We start from the raw sequence: 15,691 nt of genomic DNA on the forward strand, positions 1-15,691 counted from the left end.
TGAGTTTCGATGGAGGCGAAACGAAGAGGCGTCCGTGCACTGTGCGATGTCAGCGCACGTTAAAGATTCCCAGGTGGTCGAAATTACTCCGTAGCCCTCCACTACGGCTCCTCTTTCAACTTTCACTCCCACCTTCCTCCCTTCCCTTACGGCGCGGTTGAGGTGTCCACAGAAAACAAGTGAGACAGTTACCGCGCTTTTCCCTTCCTATAAATCAATCAATAAAGGTTTATGAATGAATGAACGTAGGCCACGAGCGCTGCGAGCGCTAGCGCTACAGGATGGCAAAAAAAAAAAAAAAAAAAAAAAAAAAAAAAAAAAAAAAAAGATCGCGAACGTGCTTACGAACGCATGTGAATATTCTAAGCTTTCCTGTATTTGAACATCATATGCTAGGTCGCAAATAATGTATTTATTCACGAAACTTAAAAGCCATGCCACGATTGTGTCCAGCACAGACAGACTGTTCCATACACATTTAAGGTCTTCCAGGAGAACTTCAACAAGTTCATTCAGTCCAGATGAGAAAGTTTGGCCCGCCTACGGTCAACCACTGGGAGAGCACCAGACACAAGGGGAGAACCAGCTCCCCCACGAAAGCGCCGCTCCACAACTTTGTCCAGAAATCGAGTGACCTTAAGAGCATTACTTGAGCCAGGGGCAAGTGACTTTGGGTTGTTATTGTCCTATAAAAGAAAAAAAAGCAAGCAAGCACATGTTACCCTACAATGTGATAGTCACATGGGAGCAATGATCCAATGCACCATATTGGCATTTAAAAACAAAACATATATATATTTAATTCAGTGTGAATTCTTGCATTATTATGTGTGACTACAATGTGCATATGCCTAGCAGATCACTCATTCTTCCTTACATCCAAAAATATGATGTTCTTTACAACTAAAAAAAAAGGTTTGCAGCTTTTGTAAAATTTGAAAATGTCACATAAAATATACGACTGCTAACGTCTTACAATCATGACATCACAAGTAGTATACCTGCAAAACTTGCCCCCTCAGCCTCGAGACCAGAGGGGTCTCGTGAAATGAAAAACATGCATTTTATGACAGGGAAAAATTTGTAGTCTGCACAGTCCGTAAACAAAATGGGAGCATACATCGATACAAAATTTGATGACACCTGCAAGTGTTTAATGCATTCAAGATGCATTTGGATGCATGCAAAGAGAGACAAAACTTTTGGTGTGAACTGCACAGCCAACAGTTACACCAAACAAGAGCATTAATTTCTTCAGATATTAATGTTAGCACTTGAATATAAACAATTAAATAAATCTGTTTACACACCAGAAGTACCTGGTCTGTGCCACACTCTTCAGCAACAGTAGCTAATGCACGGCCAGCTGTCTGGGGTACGAGGTCAACCTTTGTTGCTACGACCAGAATTGGAACTTGGCTGTCAGCAAACATTTCTTGGTCAAACTCGAGCAGCCTGGAGAGTGCGTAAGAAAGCATTGGTACAAAAAGAAATGAAAAAATGGTTTGAATCTGCTAACCAATGCAGAAAAAAGCAAAAGCCTCCAAATTTCGGCTGTCCATCCACATTTAAAGACTCTGCGACCTAATATTGAGAATGGGACAAATAAATCTATTTTGGGAGTGGGTCAAGTCGGTTTTGAAAATTTCGACCACCTGGGATGCTTCAACGTGGACTGACATCGCACAGCACACGGATGCCTTGCTTTTCACCTCCATCAAAAAACAGCCACCACGGCCGATATTCGATCGACATCCTTTGGCACAGTACAGACAAGCGCCCTAACCACTGCATCACCACAGCGGTGCGGGCCAAGTTCATTTAAGTGTCAAAGCTCAAAGTCACGTGGTCAAGTAGTCAGTTAGCCGGGAAGTGGACCCATGGCCTTGCCTTACTATATGTATAGTCAGAGATCAAAGTTTGTGGGAAGCGAATTCGTGAAAAAATTTATTTCTGAATGACTGGGCAATTACAGTGAATGAAATGTGCTGAATCACAAGGGGACATGCATGCCCCATTCAGAGAAAATATCACAGGAAAATCTAGCTAGTCAGCGAAGAAAAATATGTTTTTACACAAACCCGCATTCCACAAACTTTTGTCTCCGACTGTATACTTGGCTTAACTTTGCTGGAATTGTTGCTTTTCCGAGATTGGCAGAAGCTTCATTCACACAGAGATCGGGTTTTTCAAACCTTGCATGAAGTAGCAGTTTTGCGCTAAACCTGCCTTGTTTAGAACACGCATTTGACCGACCTTTGACCTGCATCTACCTAAACCCTTTTATGACGAATTACCTCAATTTGTGGCACCAAACATACATTTCACAGAATACCCCAACAAACCACCTTTATAACTACACCTATGTATAACCTATATAGATTAACTATATGCATTCAATTCTATCAATGAGAAAAGCACAAAGGCATTTGAAGCTGTAATCAGCAGGTTGGTTGCAGCATTAAATAGCAAGTAAGCATGTTGTGATATTGCTTCCTATATTTTATACTTTTAAAAGGTCTTGCAGACGGGTGGATTTAAGAAAGCATAGACATGTATGGTATTACTACACACTAACCACCACGAGCTAGTTGCTTGTGAGTGCTAAATAAGTTATGATCTCATTTCTTTTCTCACATACTTCATTTTCAGTTTCAACAGCCAAGTGATTGTTGTGACGTCAAAGTGGAGCCTATATCATTCGAGGGGTGCAAAAACTGTGATATTGCTATATTAGGTGGTGCATGCACTGGCATCTGCATAAGGACGGAAGAAGAAGAAGCTCGTGAGTTTTGGTGAAGACGACGTGCGAGCAGTGTCGGTTGGTGCCCGGTTAACGCTGCTGTGTTTCTGTGTGCTGTGTGCGGAGTCATCTTCGACTAATCTCTTGGCCTTACCTTGCCACGTATCATCTTGGTGGAGGTGCGGTTCATCCCCATCCTCGCCTTGCACCGTCGAAGCCAACCACACGCCGGGTCCATCGGCCGACAGCCCGTGAAGATCGTCGCCCAGCTTTGCCCCAGCCCTTTTTGCTCAGACCCGACCACCGCTCTCCCCTGCCTCGTCCCCAGCCCTGACCACAACACACGACGACCAGGAAGAGCCCAAAGCCGACCCTATCGACCCTACCGACCCCACGACGAAGCGACCTCACGACCACTCGAGCGAAGACAGCACCCCCGCCCGAGCTGTTCGGCGTGTCCATGAGCTTTGGCCTTCGGCAAACGGTGAAGCTTGGACCTGATGCTCCGGTGCAAGCATTCTTTCCATCTTCGCATTCATTGTGGTGCTCGTGACGCCATAGCCTGAGCTGATGCTGCCCGCGTTGTTGCTCGCAACCGACTCGCAGCCTCCCAGCACTCACAGAAACGTCGCTATGATTCCTGTCATCGCAACACACAGTATTCTTGCGGCTCTTTCGTGCTGCTTTGGACCCCAGCTTGCCGCGTTGGCCTCTCGGAAAAACTTTTGCTCCGTTATACAGGACCCTACCGTATTCTACGACAAGTGACTCCAGTGACATATGATATTGAGCCCTTGTACCCCGCAACGCATACCTCTACATCACGCACCGAGACGATCCATGTTGCACGCCTCAAGCCCTACTACATGGACCCTGGTTTGGACGCTAGTACGCACCGGGACGGTGGTTTTCAGCCGGCGGGGTAATGCTACATTAGGCGGTGCATGCACTGGCATCTGCATAAGGACGTAAGAAGAAAAAGCTCGTGAGTTTTGGTGAACACAACGAGCGAGCAGTGTCAGTTGGTGCCCGGTTAACGTTGCTGTGTTTCTGTGTGCTGTGTGTGGAGTCATCTTGGACTAATCTCTTGGCCTTACCTTGCCACGTATCAATATTATCACTCCTTTGCCATTTTAACTCACCACAACACTAAAGCCAGTTTGCTTCAAGAACAAGGATCACAGCAAATGAAGAAGCAATGATAATATCACAGGTTTTTCATTATGCACATGATCTAGACTCCATTTTGATGTCACAGCGATCGCTTGGCTGTTAAAATTGAAACATGGAAGAAAACAAAATCCAATTATAAATTTTTACCGCTCATATGTGGAAACCACGCGGTCATCTATGCACAGAAATGTCATACGTATCATTAACAAGAAGAAAAATGTAACCAAATATTGGTGCCTACGGTCCTTCAAAAGATGAACAGGAGGAGTAGGAGTGCCTTCCTCTCAGCAAGAAATTTTTGTAGGCAGTACCATGAAAACCCAACTCTTTTTTGGATGAGGTCCAAGAAATTCATTGCATAGAAATCTTGAATTTTACTCCAAGAACCATCATAAAAAAAAAAAAAGAAAATGCACCCTCTCAGAAGGCGGACTGAAATTTAGGTAGCCACATGACCTGACATGACTGGTACATTAATATTTATTCAAGTTAAAAAGCATGAAACATAACAAGTGCGCAAAAGCTCAACATTAACCCATCCAACTGAATCCAGCTGCTAAAGAGACACTGAGGCCAAATAGAAAATGGCCATTACAATGAGAGTATAATGTTTTAGTCACAAAGGGACTAAGGACGTATAAACATTCGAAATTTTCGAATATCTATTCGAATACTCTATTATTCAACCATATTTCAAAAATCCAAACAGTGTTTGTTCAAAATTTTTCAAAACAAATTAAATATGTTCTCAACTTTTAAAATAATTCGAATGAAGTTTGAATAACACCTGCCGCATTTTTCTTTAACGAGTGTTTCAAATAAAGTGTCAACTACCAAAACCGCCTACAATCCTGCTGCCACCAATATATGCGGGATGATGGGTTGAGTGCTGTGATGGCGTTCATGTGTGTGGTGACGTTAGTAATGCTCATACATGGCCACTAAACTAGATGACGCAGCAGGGCTCAGGCAAGTTCAGAAAACACTGCCTCAATGCCCAATCTCAACGGCCATACGGCCATGTTTTATATAAATCTGTTACTTATGTCATGTTCGGAGGTGTGGCTCTAGTTTTAAGGCGAAAACATTTAATGACTCATCGTTGTCAACAGAAGGTTGTCAGCAGAGGTGTCATGCTTTCGAGAGCGAGAGTTAACAATAAATTAACAAACCTTGTCTCCACCGAGAATCAAACTTCCATCCTTTGGATCCCCAGCCCAGCGATTTACTAATAGCGCCATGCCCCGGATCGTGAAACGCTCTTCATAATTCCGCTTGTCTACCGTGAGGAGTGGAGGGCTATGATCCACCGCACTATAATGGCTTTTGCCTCATCGCACTTTAGTGGTCCAAAGTGCCCTCTAGAATTTTTATTTGGGATGATGCCATTATTCACCATTGAAATTACCATTATAATAGGAGTTTACCTCAGCATTGATACAGTGTGTCTACCACATGACCTTACACATACCACATAATCATAAAAATTTTTTCAAGATAACAAAAAATACCATCTCAAGTCGCTCAATTTATGTACCAACGCTACCACAGAGGTGTGGTGTGCTCTCAATGGTGGCATTTCAAGGGCTAAGCTTGATACTCATGTTTGGGAGCGTCGAAACGGCTTGGAACTTATTTTTATGTTATCAACAGCACAAGGTCATTTTCCTATAGGTGTAACAAGACCGTTACAAATTTAACAGCTGCGTCCCCTTAATAGAAATCAGTGTTGCGTCTTTGAACAGCTACATAATTAACTCCATAATTAGGTGTGCCACCGTATTGCAGCACCGCTACTGGTGCTTCGATCAATGTTTCGCATGATGGCTCATTTTGTACAAATATTCATACAAGTAGCAGGTATTAGTAATCAATATTCTAGTTATAATCGACTTGGTTCTTTGAGTATTCAATTAGTATTCGATTTCATTTTAAGCTTTGCTACTTGCATTCAATTAAGTTATCAAGCTATACTATTCGTATTTGATCCACCTTGAAAATAAGTACTATTTTCACACTCCTAGAACAGAACAGCCTCACCAAAAACGAATTCATAGGATAAAAAGAAAATAAATAGAGGTGTAGCCACCAATGGCCATCTTTGCAAGTAAAATGTATGTGTGAACACCAGCTTTTGTGCATGGATTTCAGAGGTTATGGTACACCAAGCCACCATTCCCTTCAATATGGCGGCAACTCATACCATTTGGTATGAACACCAGTGCACATCGTCATAAGTGATTGGGGGAAACACTTCTGAATTGGAATTTCTCAGCAATAAATGCTTCTTCTGCTGCAGGAACCCAATTTTTACTGGGTACAATAAATGGCAAAAAGTTGTATTCAGTTTCCCTTTAATTAAAGGGGCAATTCTAATAACTGCACTTTCTTGGCTATGCAATTACAGCATGCGTTCAACATATTATATGGTCACATGATCTCAATAAATTGAAAGACAAGCAAAGCATATGAAATTGTGTGGCATCATACCCATTCGTCTTCTTTGATGGGCAGTCTTTGCAGAAAACTTCTGAAAGCCACTTCCGCAAGTTTTCATGTGACTTCTTGTTGGTCAGGTCATGAACAAGAATAAGACCTGGAGATGTCATTAAAAAAAGCATGTTAAAAATTCATCTTGGTAAAGAATTTTGGCCCCGCCGCAGTGGCGCTGTGGTTAAGATGCCAGATTGCTGTTCTGGAGTAGCCGGGTTCGAACCCGACTGCCAGCGGCAGCGTTTCGATGCATGGCGACAAAACGGAGAGGCATTTATGTGCTGTGCAATATCAGTTGTTGTTGTGGCTGTGGCTGTAGGAAGAAGGAAAAGATGGTTGGTTGGTGTGTGGGGTTTAACGTCCCAAAGCGACTCAGGCTATGAGAGACGTCGGACTCCAGATATTTCGACCACCTGGGGTTCTTTAACGTGCACTGACATTGCACAGCACACGAACGCCACTTCATTTCGCCTCCTTCGAAACGCAACCGCCGAGGCCGGGATTCGATCCCGCTTCCTTGGGCACAGTATTCTAGCGCCGCAACCACTGCGCCACCCAGGCGGGGCGGAAGAAGGAAAAGAAAATGCACAAGCTCTGTATCTGCGCCACCTCCGCTGCCTCGTGCGGACAGAAGAGAGAAAGTAGAGAAGAAAGAAAAAGAAGAGGAAGAGAAAGACGCGCGCCGCAACAGCCGTCGTCTACCACCTAAACGGTGGCGGGTGCAATGACGGCCTACAACAGATAAAAATTCGGTGGCTAGCTAACCCCCCGCCGCAAGCGGCGTTGACCTACCATCCCAACCCCGTAGGGCCAGGAACTGCCACCATTTACCACCTCCTCCGCGATATCTTTAATGTGCGATATCAGTACACATTAAAGAACCCCATGTGGTAGCCCTCCACTATGGCATCTCTCTCTTTCCGCTTTCCACTCCCACCTTCTTCCCTTCTCTTATGGCGCGGTTCAGGTGTCTAGAGAACAAATGTGACAGCTAGTGCGCCTTTTCCTTTCCTGTGAACCAATTATTCTACTTAAGGAATTTGGAACATTGAGCAGCGATTTCCGCGTTTGTCTTAAACATATCTAATGGGCAGGTTTAATTACGGAAAAAAAAATATTAATGAAGTGATGGCACGCGAAGTTAGATATGAAAAGTGCCTGATTTTAAGGGGCATCTAGTTTATTTGCAATTGACGTGTCTGTCAGTACATAAAATCACACACGATGCATTCCCGTAAAACAGCACGTCCTCAAAAACCGGTGTTACGATTCAGGTGGCAAAAATATAGGCAAAATATAACCGTGGAAAGAGTTGTAGAAGACCGCTCTGGCGCTGCTGTGGCTGCTGGAGCCGCCGATGTCCCACAATTCCACGAAGTAGGTCTTTTGTGATGCAGTGCCTTCGCGATACTCGTGTAACTGCACGATAACGCACCAACAAATAAATAAAACTATCGACACGACACTACATTGGCTTGAATAACAACTTAACGACACTTCATTGGTTATTCTGTGAAATGACAGTGCCGACTTACTTTCACTTCGACGCTGCAGCCGACAGTCCAGCATGCATTCACTAAAGGCCGATTGTGACAAAGGAGGTGAACTGCCGAAGATTTTCCCACGCCTGCAAGAAATCGTAAACAATAAGCTAAATTTCTGCACGGAGGCAAGACCAGAATTACCTGAGTCCCCTACGACGAGTATTTTGACTTTGTCCACTGTAGTTAGCGCACCGTCGTTCTTTCCCATTTTGTACTAAAAAGTAGCTAACAGTGCTGGACACGATTTGAAGATATAAATGTGGCTGTTAATCTGGTGTGAAATAACCAACTTGAGTGGTTAATGTACAAAATAAAGTGGTTACAGCTAGTGGGTTAGCATCTTCCCGCTGAAGCAGACGTGTGCGTAGGGCGGAAAGTGGTTTAAGCAGTTTAAGTCCAGCCATAGTCTCCTATATTAACCCAGCAAATGTCATCATACCTGTAAAAACAAAATGTTTCCAAAGTTAAACATTTAAAAATATGTGAATTTTAAATAAGCTTTTGTTGGTTTTGAAAATTGAGGATCGACAACAGGCCGCGGCTCGCTCTACCGCTTTGCGGAGCAAAACATCAGGCTAAATTGAACTTGTCACTCGGCGCGGAAGATGGGCGCCGTGGTAAGCAGTTGTGTGTGTGCGTAACCTATCTGGGAGTCCGAGCCGTTGTGACAGCGCCGTGTGAAAACCACGGGGGTGAAAACTTTGAGTCTGCGCTCTAAGTATCAAGGCATCAAAGGAGTGGGCAGCACGGAGAGAAATGGAAGGCGGCGGCGAGGTGGTGACAGAGGTGCCGAGCTCGTTGAAAAAGCTTGTGCGGCTGACGATCCGGGGCTTCTACAGCACGGAGCACGTAATCGTCGTCGACATGCTTATTAGGAACCCATGCGTGAAGGAGGATGACTTAGCGGACCTCCTGAAGCTCGAGAAGAAGCAGCTGCGAGCCGTCGTCGCTCAGCTGAAGAGCGATCGCTTCGTCAAAGTCCGCCTGCGGATGGAGACTGGTAGTGATGGCAAGGCGACCCGTCAGAACTACTATTACATAAACTACAAAGTGTTCGTGAACGTTGTCAAATATAAGCTCGACCACATGCGCCGCAAGATCGAGACTGAAGAACGCGATTCGACGAGCCGCGCTTCTTTCCGGTGCACGGGCTGCTCCAAGAGCTTCACCGACCTGGAAGCGGACCGCCTGCTGGACTTTGCCAGCGGACAGTTCCGCTGCAGCTACTGCAGCGCTCCAGTCGAGGAGGATCAGGCTGCCCTACCGCGCCAGGACTCTCGCCTCTTGTTGGCCCGCTTCAACGACCAGATACAGCCCCTGTACACGCTCCTGCGGGAACTCGACGACGTTCGGCTCGCACCCCACTTGCTGGAACCGGAGCCGACAGACTTGAGCGCGGTGCTTCAGCAGAGCCGCCGCACCGCCGGAGGCCGCACCAGCCCGTCATCGCAGGCGAATCTAGGCGGGCCGCGTAGTAAGGATGGGCCCTGGAGTGGCGACGCGACGCGCCACCAGGGCTCGACGCAGGGCACCGGCATTAGCGTCAGCTTGGGTGAAGCGGCGCCTGCGACTCCTGCTGCACCGCAGCGCGAGACCCCTGTCTGGCTCGCCCGCAGCACGGTCCTCGACACTGCGGCAGCAGTGAGCATCTTGTTTGTTCGCCTAACAACAAATGGCATACACATCCAGGGTCAGGAACAGCTGACAATAAACCACGTTTTAATATCACGCACATAGGTAAAGGGTACTAGAAGACAAAACTTTATCATAGGCATGCGCAGTGTTCTGCATTAAGAGAAGAGAAGTTGCACTGCCTTTATTTTGATGTGGTGGAATAGCAACACATACAAAATATTCTGACCTTAAGAGACGAAACAAGCTGCACCATGGATGCAGAATTGAAAATTACTCGACGACGCAATTCTCGCAATGGTTCCTTATTGCGTCCTCGGCTTTCCGGAAGAAAGATGGCTTGGAACACAACAGCACAAGTTTTCGGCCACCATCATAGTAAAAAAATATATATGGCCATAACCCTGCACTTTTAAAAACGACTCAGAGGTCCGACAGAGTGAAGGTATAGGGGCGAACTTGGCACACTTCTTAAAGGATTATGGGGTGGGGAGGGGCGGCCACCCTCCTATGCCCCCTCTGCGCATGCCTATGATCACGCATGAAATTTGAGGAAATCAGGAAGAAACATTTTACATGTTCTTATACTGAACACATTCCATCCTCTTGCTAGGAGAGAACGCCATTCTCAAAATTTCTTCTGCTTTCGATTTCTTAATAGAAGTAAAGCTGCGAAACAAAACAAACTGACATATTTCTTTTTTTAAAAAGAACTGCTTTACCCTGCCTATGTGCCATAATACGCAACACAACACAGGGACACAAGCCAAGAATCTTGATTCCTTCCAACGAAATGCTTGTGCATGCCTCGCTTTCTTACACAGTGAGGTTTGCCAGCTCTGTGGCGTCGTATTAGAAACACCACACCGCATGCCGATGCGTTACGCATGACGTCCTCACAATGCCCCACATCTACTGATCCACTTGCGTTAACATCACACCGAGTAGTGGTCTGAACAGTGACGGCACATGCATTCTACCAGGACAGACAGATCATGAATTAGCGATATTATAATCGCCACTGCAAAGATCTGATGCTAATCATATTGTTCTTTTTTTTTTTTTTTTTTTTTCTAATCTTTCATTTTATGTGCAGGCACTCACTGGGAAAGGTAGAAGCCGTGGGTAGAAGTTTGGACTCAGGCAGATGGCTCGTGCAACGAAAAGTGCAGAGGAGAAATTTATAGTGATGACAAAGAAGGCCCCAATAGTAGCGTGGATAGATCTGTTGAACGTGCTAACAGCTCTGTTCAACAAACTCCTTAGGTTGTCACTGGGTATCAAAGTTATCACTTCTAATTGCAGATGAGAGTGAAATGAATACACTTATGGCTTAAAGGGAAACAGATTTACTAAAATTTTCATGTTATACTGATACCTTGCATATTGAATTGTAAATACTAAGTTAGAATACCATCAAATATGGCCCTCTTTGCAAGCATACAAGTAGGCAAAGTGCTTTAGATACATATTTGTTATAGCAGGTTATGATAACGCACCTTCACATTCGGCCGCATGCACCCAGAAAGGAACAGAATGCTGCATCGCTCTTCTGTGCGATGAGCAGAGAATAAATTTGCACAAGAGTGGAAACAGCACATATTGCTGGCTTCAATTTGCTGCATACAAAGCCTAAGTTGTATTGTCAAAGCCAAACACAGCCGAAAAATAACTGCACTCGTTTGGTGCATAATTAAAAGTAGTACCCAACATCATGTCCCGAGAGCATGTCTGGGCCAAGACTAAATTTCATGACATTTGGTCATACTAAAGTTTGTTTACATTTTGCTGCTTTAGTTTTGTTCATGTTAACCTCGTAAGAGTACGAAAAATTGATTGTTATAATGCTGTTTGAAACGAGTTGATTGCAAGAAGGCATTCAGGCAAGGGGCTGCTGCATTGTACTTCACTTTGTGCTGAAAATGATATGGGACTTGGATTTTGTTGTGGGCAGAGCAGACATGCTTGATGTTGTTCTGCAGCCTGTTGTCTCTGAAGAAGTGGCCCCCGTCATTCCCGAGACAGGATCGCGGCCTCACAGCGCTATCATGGAGACCCTGCTCGCGCATGAAAAACAGCCGGTTGCGCTGCCACCAAAAGACTCGAGCGACTCAGAAGATGGTCAGGGTAAAGTGTGCTGTTTTCACCTCCTTGCTTATTGTCAGTGCAGCTTTCAAAGGTCCCCCCACCACCCTAGAGTCATATCTCGACGACTGCCTGTTAAAGGAGCAGAAACACCAAATTCTCATTCCATGTGTTCTTTTCAGCAGCTGAGCACTGTTGTGATGTCAGAAGATGGTGTGGATTATAGAAGACATGAAACAAACTGCGGTATGCAGTGCAGTATCAATAAGTATTGAGAGCAGCTCTGTATAAAAGGAAGTTCCTTGTTGAGCTGTGTTTATGCAATATCACCTTTTTCAAAATAACCCCCTGCACAACAATACAGCAGTCGTGAGTTCTTTCCACTGCTGGATGTACCCCCACAGTTTTCTTTTCGAAGCATGTCAGTCACCTTCGGCAGTTATAGTATCAGAACGGCAACCTCTGAGCTGGATTTTCATCTTTAAGAAAAAGGCGAAGTCCTTAGAGCTAGGTCTGGCAGATAGGGTGGGTGCAGAAATGCGTGTTCAGGTGAAGAACTCGCATGTGAGTGTCGTGAAAAATTTCACGTTTGCTACTTGTCCTAACATGCAGTTCATGATGAACCGCATTTCTTTGAATTGTCTGCAAGAGCGAATGGCCAGAAAAATCTATGAAGCCTTGGTTATTCACAAGAAGGGCAGAACTGTGTTAGCTTGTCTTCAATTGCACTCATGAAGAAGGAACTGGTTTATGTTAATTTTAATAGTTCTTAAAGTTTGCTTTTTTATCGGTATTTATTGGTTTAAGAAGAAAGAGGAAAACCTGTAATTGTTAGCTTAAGAAGGAGACTAAAAAAAGGAAAGCCCTTTTTTATTAAGTTGGCACTGTCAGTGCTTGTACTGTCTTTTTCCTGCATTTTTTGTTCGTTGAGCTGCATTAGAGTATTGTAATGAACTGTCTAGACCAACTAGCCCATATTGCTACCCTCCTTGAGTTCCTCTGTTTCTTACACCATGCAATTGCTCCTTCAGTGAATTGTTTTCAACAGGCTACCGTATGTAGAGGCGTGCGAATACTAGCAAAATTTAGGATGTGCACCGAATTTGAATATTAGAAATAGGTGTGAATCCATTCAAATATTTTTCGATTCAAATATTTTTCGAATACTGCTGTGGAAAAAAAAAAGGAAAAACCAATTTCTTAGAGGTAAGTGAATAATAATCTTTTTAGCGCAAAAAGAATGCGAATAGAAAATTGGTTGCAGATAGGATATTTTCAAACAATTTTGAAAATTAGTACAGATAGTTGAAAATAAAATACTTTTTTTCGTGAAACACTGCTATGAAAGGAAACGAAGATAATTTGATAATGATTACTGTCTGTGGAAAACTGAAATCACAGTTTGACAAATTGCTCACATGGAAAAGGGAGTTTACCAAATGCTGTCATGAAGCATTATGAGGGGCCTATCTGCTTACTAGAGGGATGAAGTCAGGGGCCGATTCCCTCGAAACACCTGAAGACAAAACGTTGGTTGTGAAATGTCGTGCAAACGCTTCGCCGTATGCAGTGCGGGTGCACGGGCTCACTCTGGGGTCAACGCTTGTGTCATTTTTTTTTTTTTTTAAACTAATGTCAACTTTTGTCCGCTGTTTTCTTCAGTCGCCATTTTGAATATTTGTGCAGGACTGAGGAAGGGCGCCCCTCATATCTCGCTCAACTTTATTCGCGAGCAGGGGGGGTGGTGGCTTGGTATTTTACAATAATTAGTTAATGCAGCAAGAATGCTTACACATACTTTGACAACTTGTCCACTGTGCCTGAAGATGCATATAGTCTGTGGGTTCTGGTGAAAACTGAGAGCGATTAAACCAGCCCCTGCAAAACAAGCGCAGCCGCACACACAGGCTGCAACTTTCACCCAGCATCATGGCCAGACAAGCTAATGTGCTGCGTGGCACTGCACTTAGTTTTCCAGCACATAGAATGCATTGACTTACATCGACGGCTGCAGTGGCCCTCGGTGGAAGTTGGTGCACTACCATACGGGCTTTTGCCACATGCTGGCAGTCACTTTGAGTAGAGAGCAAGCCAAGTTGTGTGACAAGAGCACAGTTGCCACCTTTCGGGAATGTTGTAACATTTCGCTGCCAATTTAAATCAGCTAGAATTTCGCAATTTCTGAGCATTTAGAGAGAGGAAAAAAAACAGTATTTGAAAAGAATAGTTAAAGTGCGATGCGAACTGAAAAGCTGATACTATTCGAAGACTGTCTGAATATTTGCACTCCGCCTAACTGATGGCACTGCTCATCATATTGCTGCCACTTCTGGTGAAAGTGATGGCAAGAGCAACAGGAGGATGGCAACAAAACATGGTTTATGCTGCACTGCTCTTTGTACAAAAATGAGGAGAAAAAGATTGCAGCAAGAAAAATGTTGGAACTGCAAAAGCTAAGTATTGTAACTAAAATCTCTATTGTTGCATGCTTGGAGGGAATTCTTTCAGACCAATGTCACAAGTATAGCATGCTATTCAGTACTTTAGTTGTGGTCAAAAGGGAGGCACCTCCAGGAAAACTGCACAGAACAACGTTGACCATGGGGTCACAAACTACTAGTAAAGCTTGATTGCTGGCCAGAAAACTTTGAAGGTCCCAGGTTATGAACAAGCTTATTAGCAGCCAAAACCACAGCTTCATGAAAAATAGCATGTACTGACTTAGTTGTTCAGTCTGCCCACTCAGAGTTAAATGCTGCAGGAGATAGGGATCTTACTAGCTAAATTAGCAATGCTTTAGCTAGCTGAACGTCGATGGACCTTTTTGCCTTAGTCGGGCACTCTAGCTCCGTGCTCAGTAAGGCTCCTTTCCTTATTTCCCTTGCTTTCTGCACGATCGCACTGACACAGATTAAGATACTTGCGCAGCAGCTACTGTTACACTGCATTGCGTTGAGTAACTTGTCAGTGACAGGTACAGTCTTTGTCAAAAGTGTAGAGCCCAGGGGCTCTGCTTCTGAGCCGATTCGTGCGGCTTGTAATAGATTTTCAGTGCTCCGAATCTCTTGAGGGGTAAGATTTTTTTGCCCTACCCTCTCCGATGGCAAGGACCTCCACTATTGCTAAATGAGCGCCACTACAGAGCTCGGAAGCAGACCCCCTGGGCTCTACACTTTTGACAAAGACTGTACCCTGTCTTTCAAAGTTCAGCCATAAACACGGGGCCCACATTGCTATTGCATTCCAGTGCATTGCTTGAGGCAGCTGCAGCAGAAGTGCAAATAGTAGCATGAACAAAATGCATATACTAGATCAAAAGGTTACAGTCTCGGATGCAAATTTTACTATAGTCAGTTGCATTGTAATGGATCACAATCCTACATCATACCCTCAGTGGGAGGCAACTACTGTGTACACATTTCAAGGGAGTTTTTAAAATGCACTGCCTCATACTTTCACGATCTGTTCTAGGTGGATGTACTTCGTTATCCTTCACAAATGGAAGACATCATAAGCACAGTGAAGTTAGAAAACTGCTTTAAAAACTTTTGTTTACATGTAACGCTGTAGGTGCTAAGCCTACTTTTGACCCTGTAAGCACTTGCATCCACGAGTGCCCCCTTTGTAAACATAGTGCTGCTATATAGCTCTGTCATTCTTTCTTAAGCGTCGCACCTCAGCGGTCCTTCCACATTTCAATGTTCATGTCATTATGCACTGAAGTACCACATGTGAATATCCGGAAACTCTTGACTTATTTTGCAGGTGTTCCTGAGCCTGTGCGGGATGTTACACAGTCTGACGAAGAGGAGGATGATGATGAAGAGGAGGACACGCAGGTCATGGTGGAAGGGAAACCAGTGCCTCTGCAGGATGTCACAGAGGAGATGGTGGCCCGCATGACCAGCACAGAGAAAGAGGACTACATACGGCTCCGGCAGGAGCTGTACTCCATGATGTACGAATGAATCTTGTTGTTCACACTCACACAGTTCTGCATTTTAATGCGTGGTTCCATCAG

At 44.5% G+C, this 15,691-nt stretch overlaps 2 protein-coding genes across 3 annotated transcripts; one reads left to right on the forward strand and one right to left on the reverse strand.

The window, feature by feature from the left end:
- Positions 1–377: 377 nt before the first annotated feature.
- LOC146208238 (rab-like protein 3) lies at positions 378–8,352 on the reverse strand. Of its 2 annotated transcripts, none has more exons than XM_084592160.1 (6): positions 8,095–8,352; positions 7,945–8,036; positions 7,711–7,828; positions 6,407–6,512; positions 1,320–1,455; positions 378–686 (listed from the first exon to the last, which is right to left on the reverse strand). In XM_084592160.1, the coding sequence occupies exons 1-6, from the start codon at positions 8,159–8,161 to the stop codon at positions 513–515; spliced, it is 693 nt and encodes a 230-aa protein (XP_084448286.1). In that variant the 5' UTR covers positions 8,162–8,352; the 3' UTR covers positions 378–512. The 2 variants fall into 2 exon arrangements, with proteins under 2 accessions (XP_084448286.1, XP_084448280.1); XM_084592154.1 differs by having other exon boundaries at positions 1,311–1,455; positions 8,095–8,351.
- Positions 8,353–8,508: 156 nt separating this feature from the next.
- Positions 8,509–15,684, forward strand: TfIIEalpha (transcription factor IIEalpha). Its single transcript, XM_084592138.1, has 3 exons — positions 8,509–9,594; positions 11,568–11,712; positions 15,436–15,684. Exons 1-3 carry the CDS (start codon positions 8,710–8,712, stop codon positions 15,636–15,638), a joined length of 1,233 nt encoding a protein of 410 aa, XP_084448264.1. The 5' UTR covers positions 8,509–8,709; the 3' UTR covers positions 15,639–15,684.
- The last annotated feature ends 7 nt before the right edge of the window (positions 15,685–15,691 follow it).

This window comes from Amblyomma maculatum, chromosome 1 (assembly GCF_055883805.1).
Source record: "Amblyomma maculatum isolate TAMU_Amacu chromosome 1, ASM5588380v1, whole genome shotgun sequence".
Taxonomy (NCBI): domain Eukaryota; kingdom Metazoa; phylum Arthropoda; class Arachnida; order Ixodida; family Ixodidae; genus Amblyomma; species Amblyomma maculatum.

Excerpts from the sequence above, each read along its gene's own strand:
- LOC146208238 (XM_084592154.1), bottom strand. The coding sequence starts at position 8,161 with ATGGGAAAGAACGACGGTGCGCTAACTACAGTGGACAAAGTCAAAATA. Across the intron at positions 8,037-8,094 it reads ACTCGTCGTAGGGGACTCAG|GCGTGGGAAAATCTTCGGCA; the intron begins GTAATTCTGGTC and ends GATTTCTTGCAG. Across the intron at positions 1,456-6,406 it reads CCATCAAAGAAGACGAATGG|GCTGCTCGAGTTTGACCAAG; the intron begins GTATGATGCCAC and ends CGCACTCTCCAG.
- TfIIEalpha (XM_084592138.1), top strand. The coding sequence starts at position 8,710 with ATGGAAGGCGGCGGCGAGGTGGTGACAGAGGTGCCGAGCTCGTTGAAA. Across the intron at positions 9,595-11,567 it reads TCCTCGACACTGCGGCAGCA|CCTGTTGTCTCTGAAGAAGT; the intron begins GTGAGCATCTTG and ends GTTGTTCTGCAG. Across the intron at positions 11,713-15,435 it reads CGACTCAGAAGATGGTCAGG|GTGTTCCTGAGCCTGTGCGG; the intron begins GTAAAGTGTGCT and ends CTTATTTTGCAG.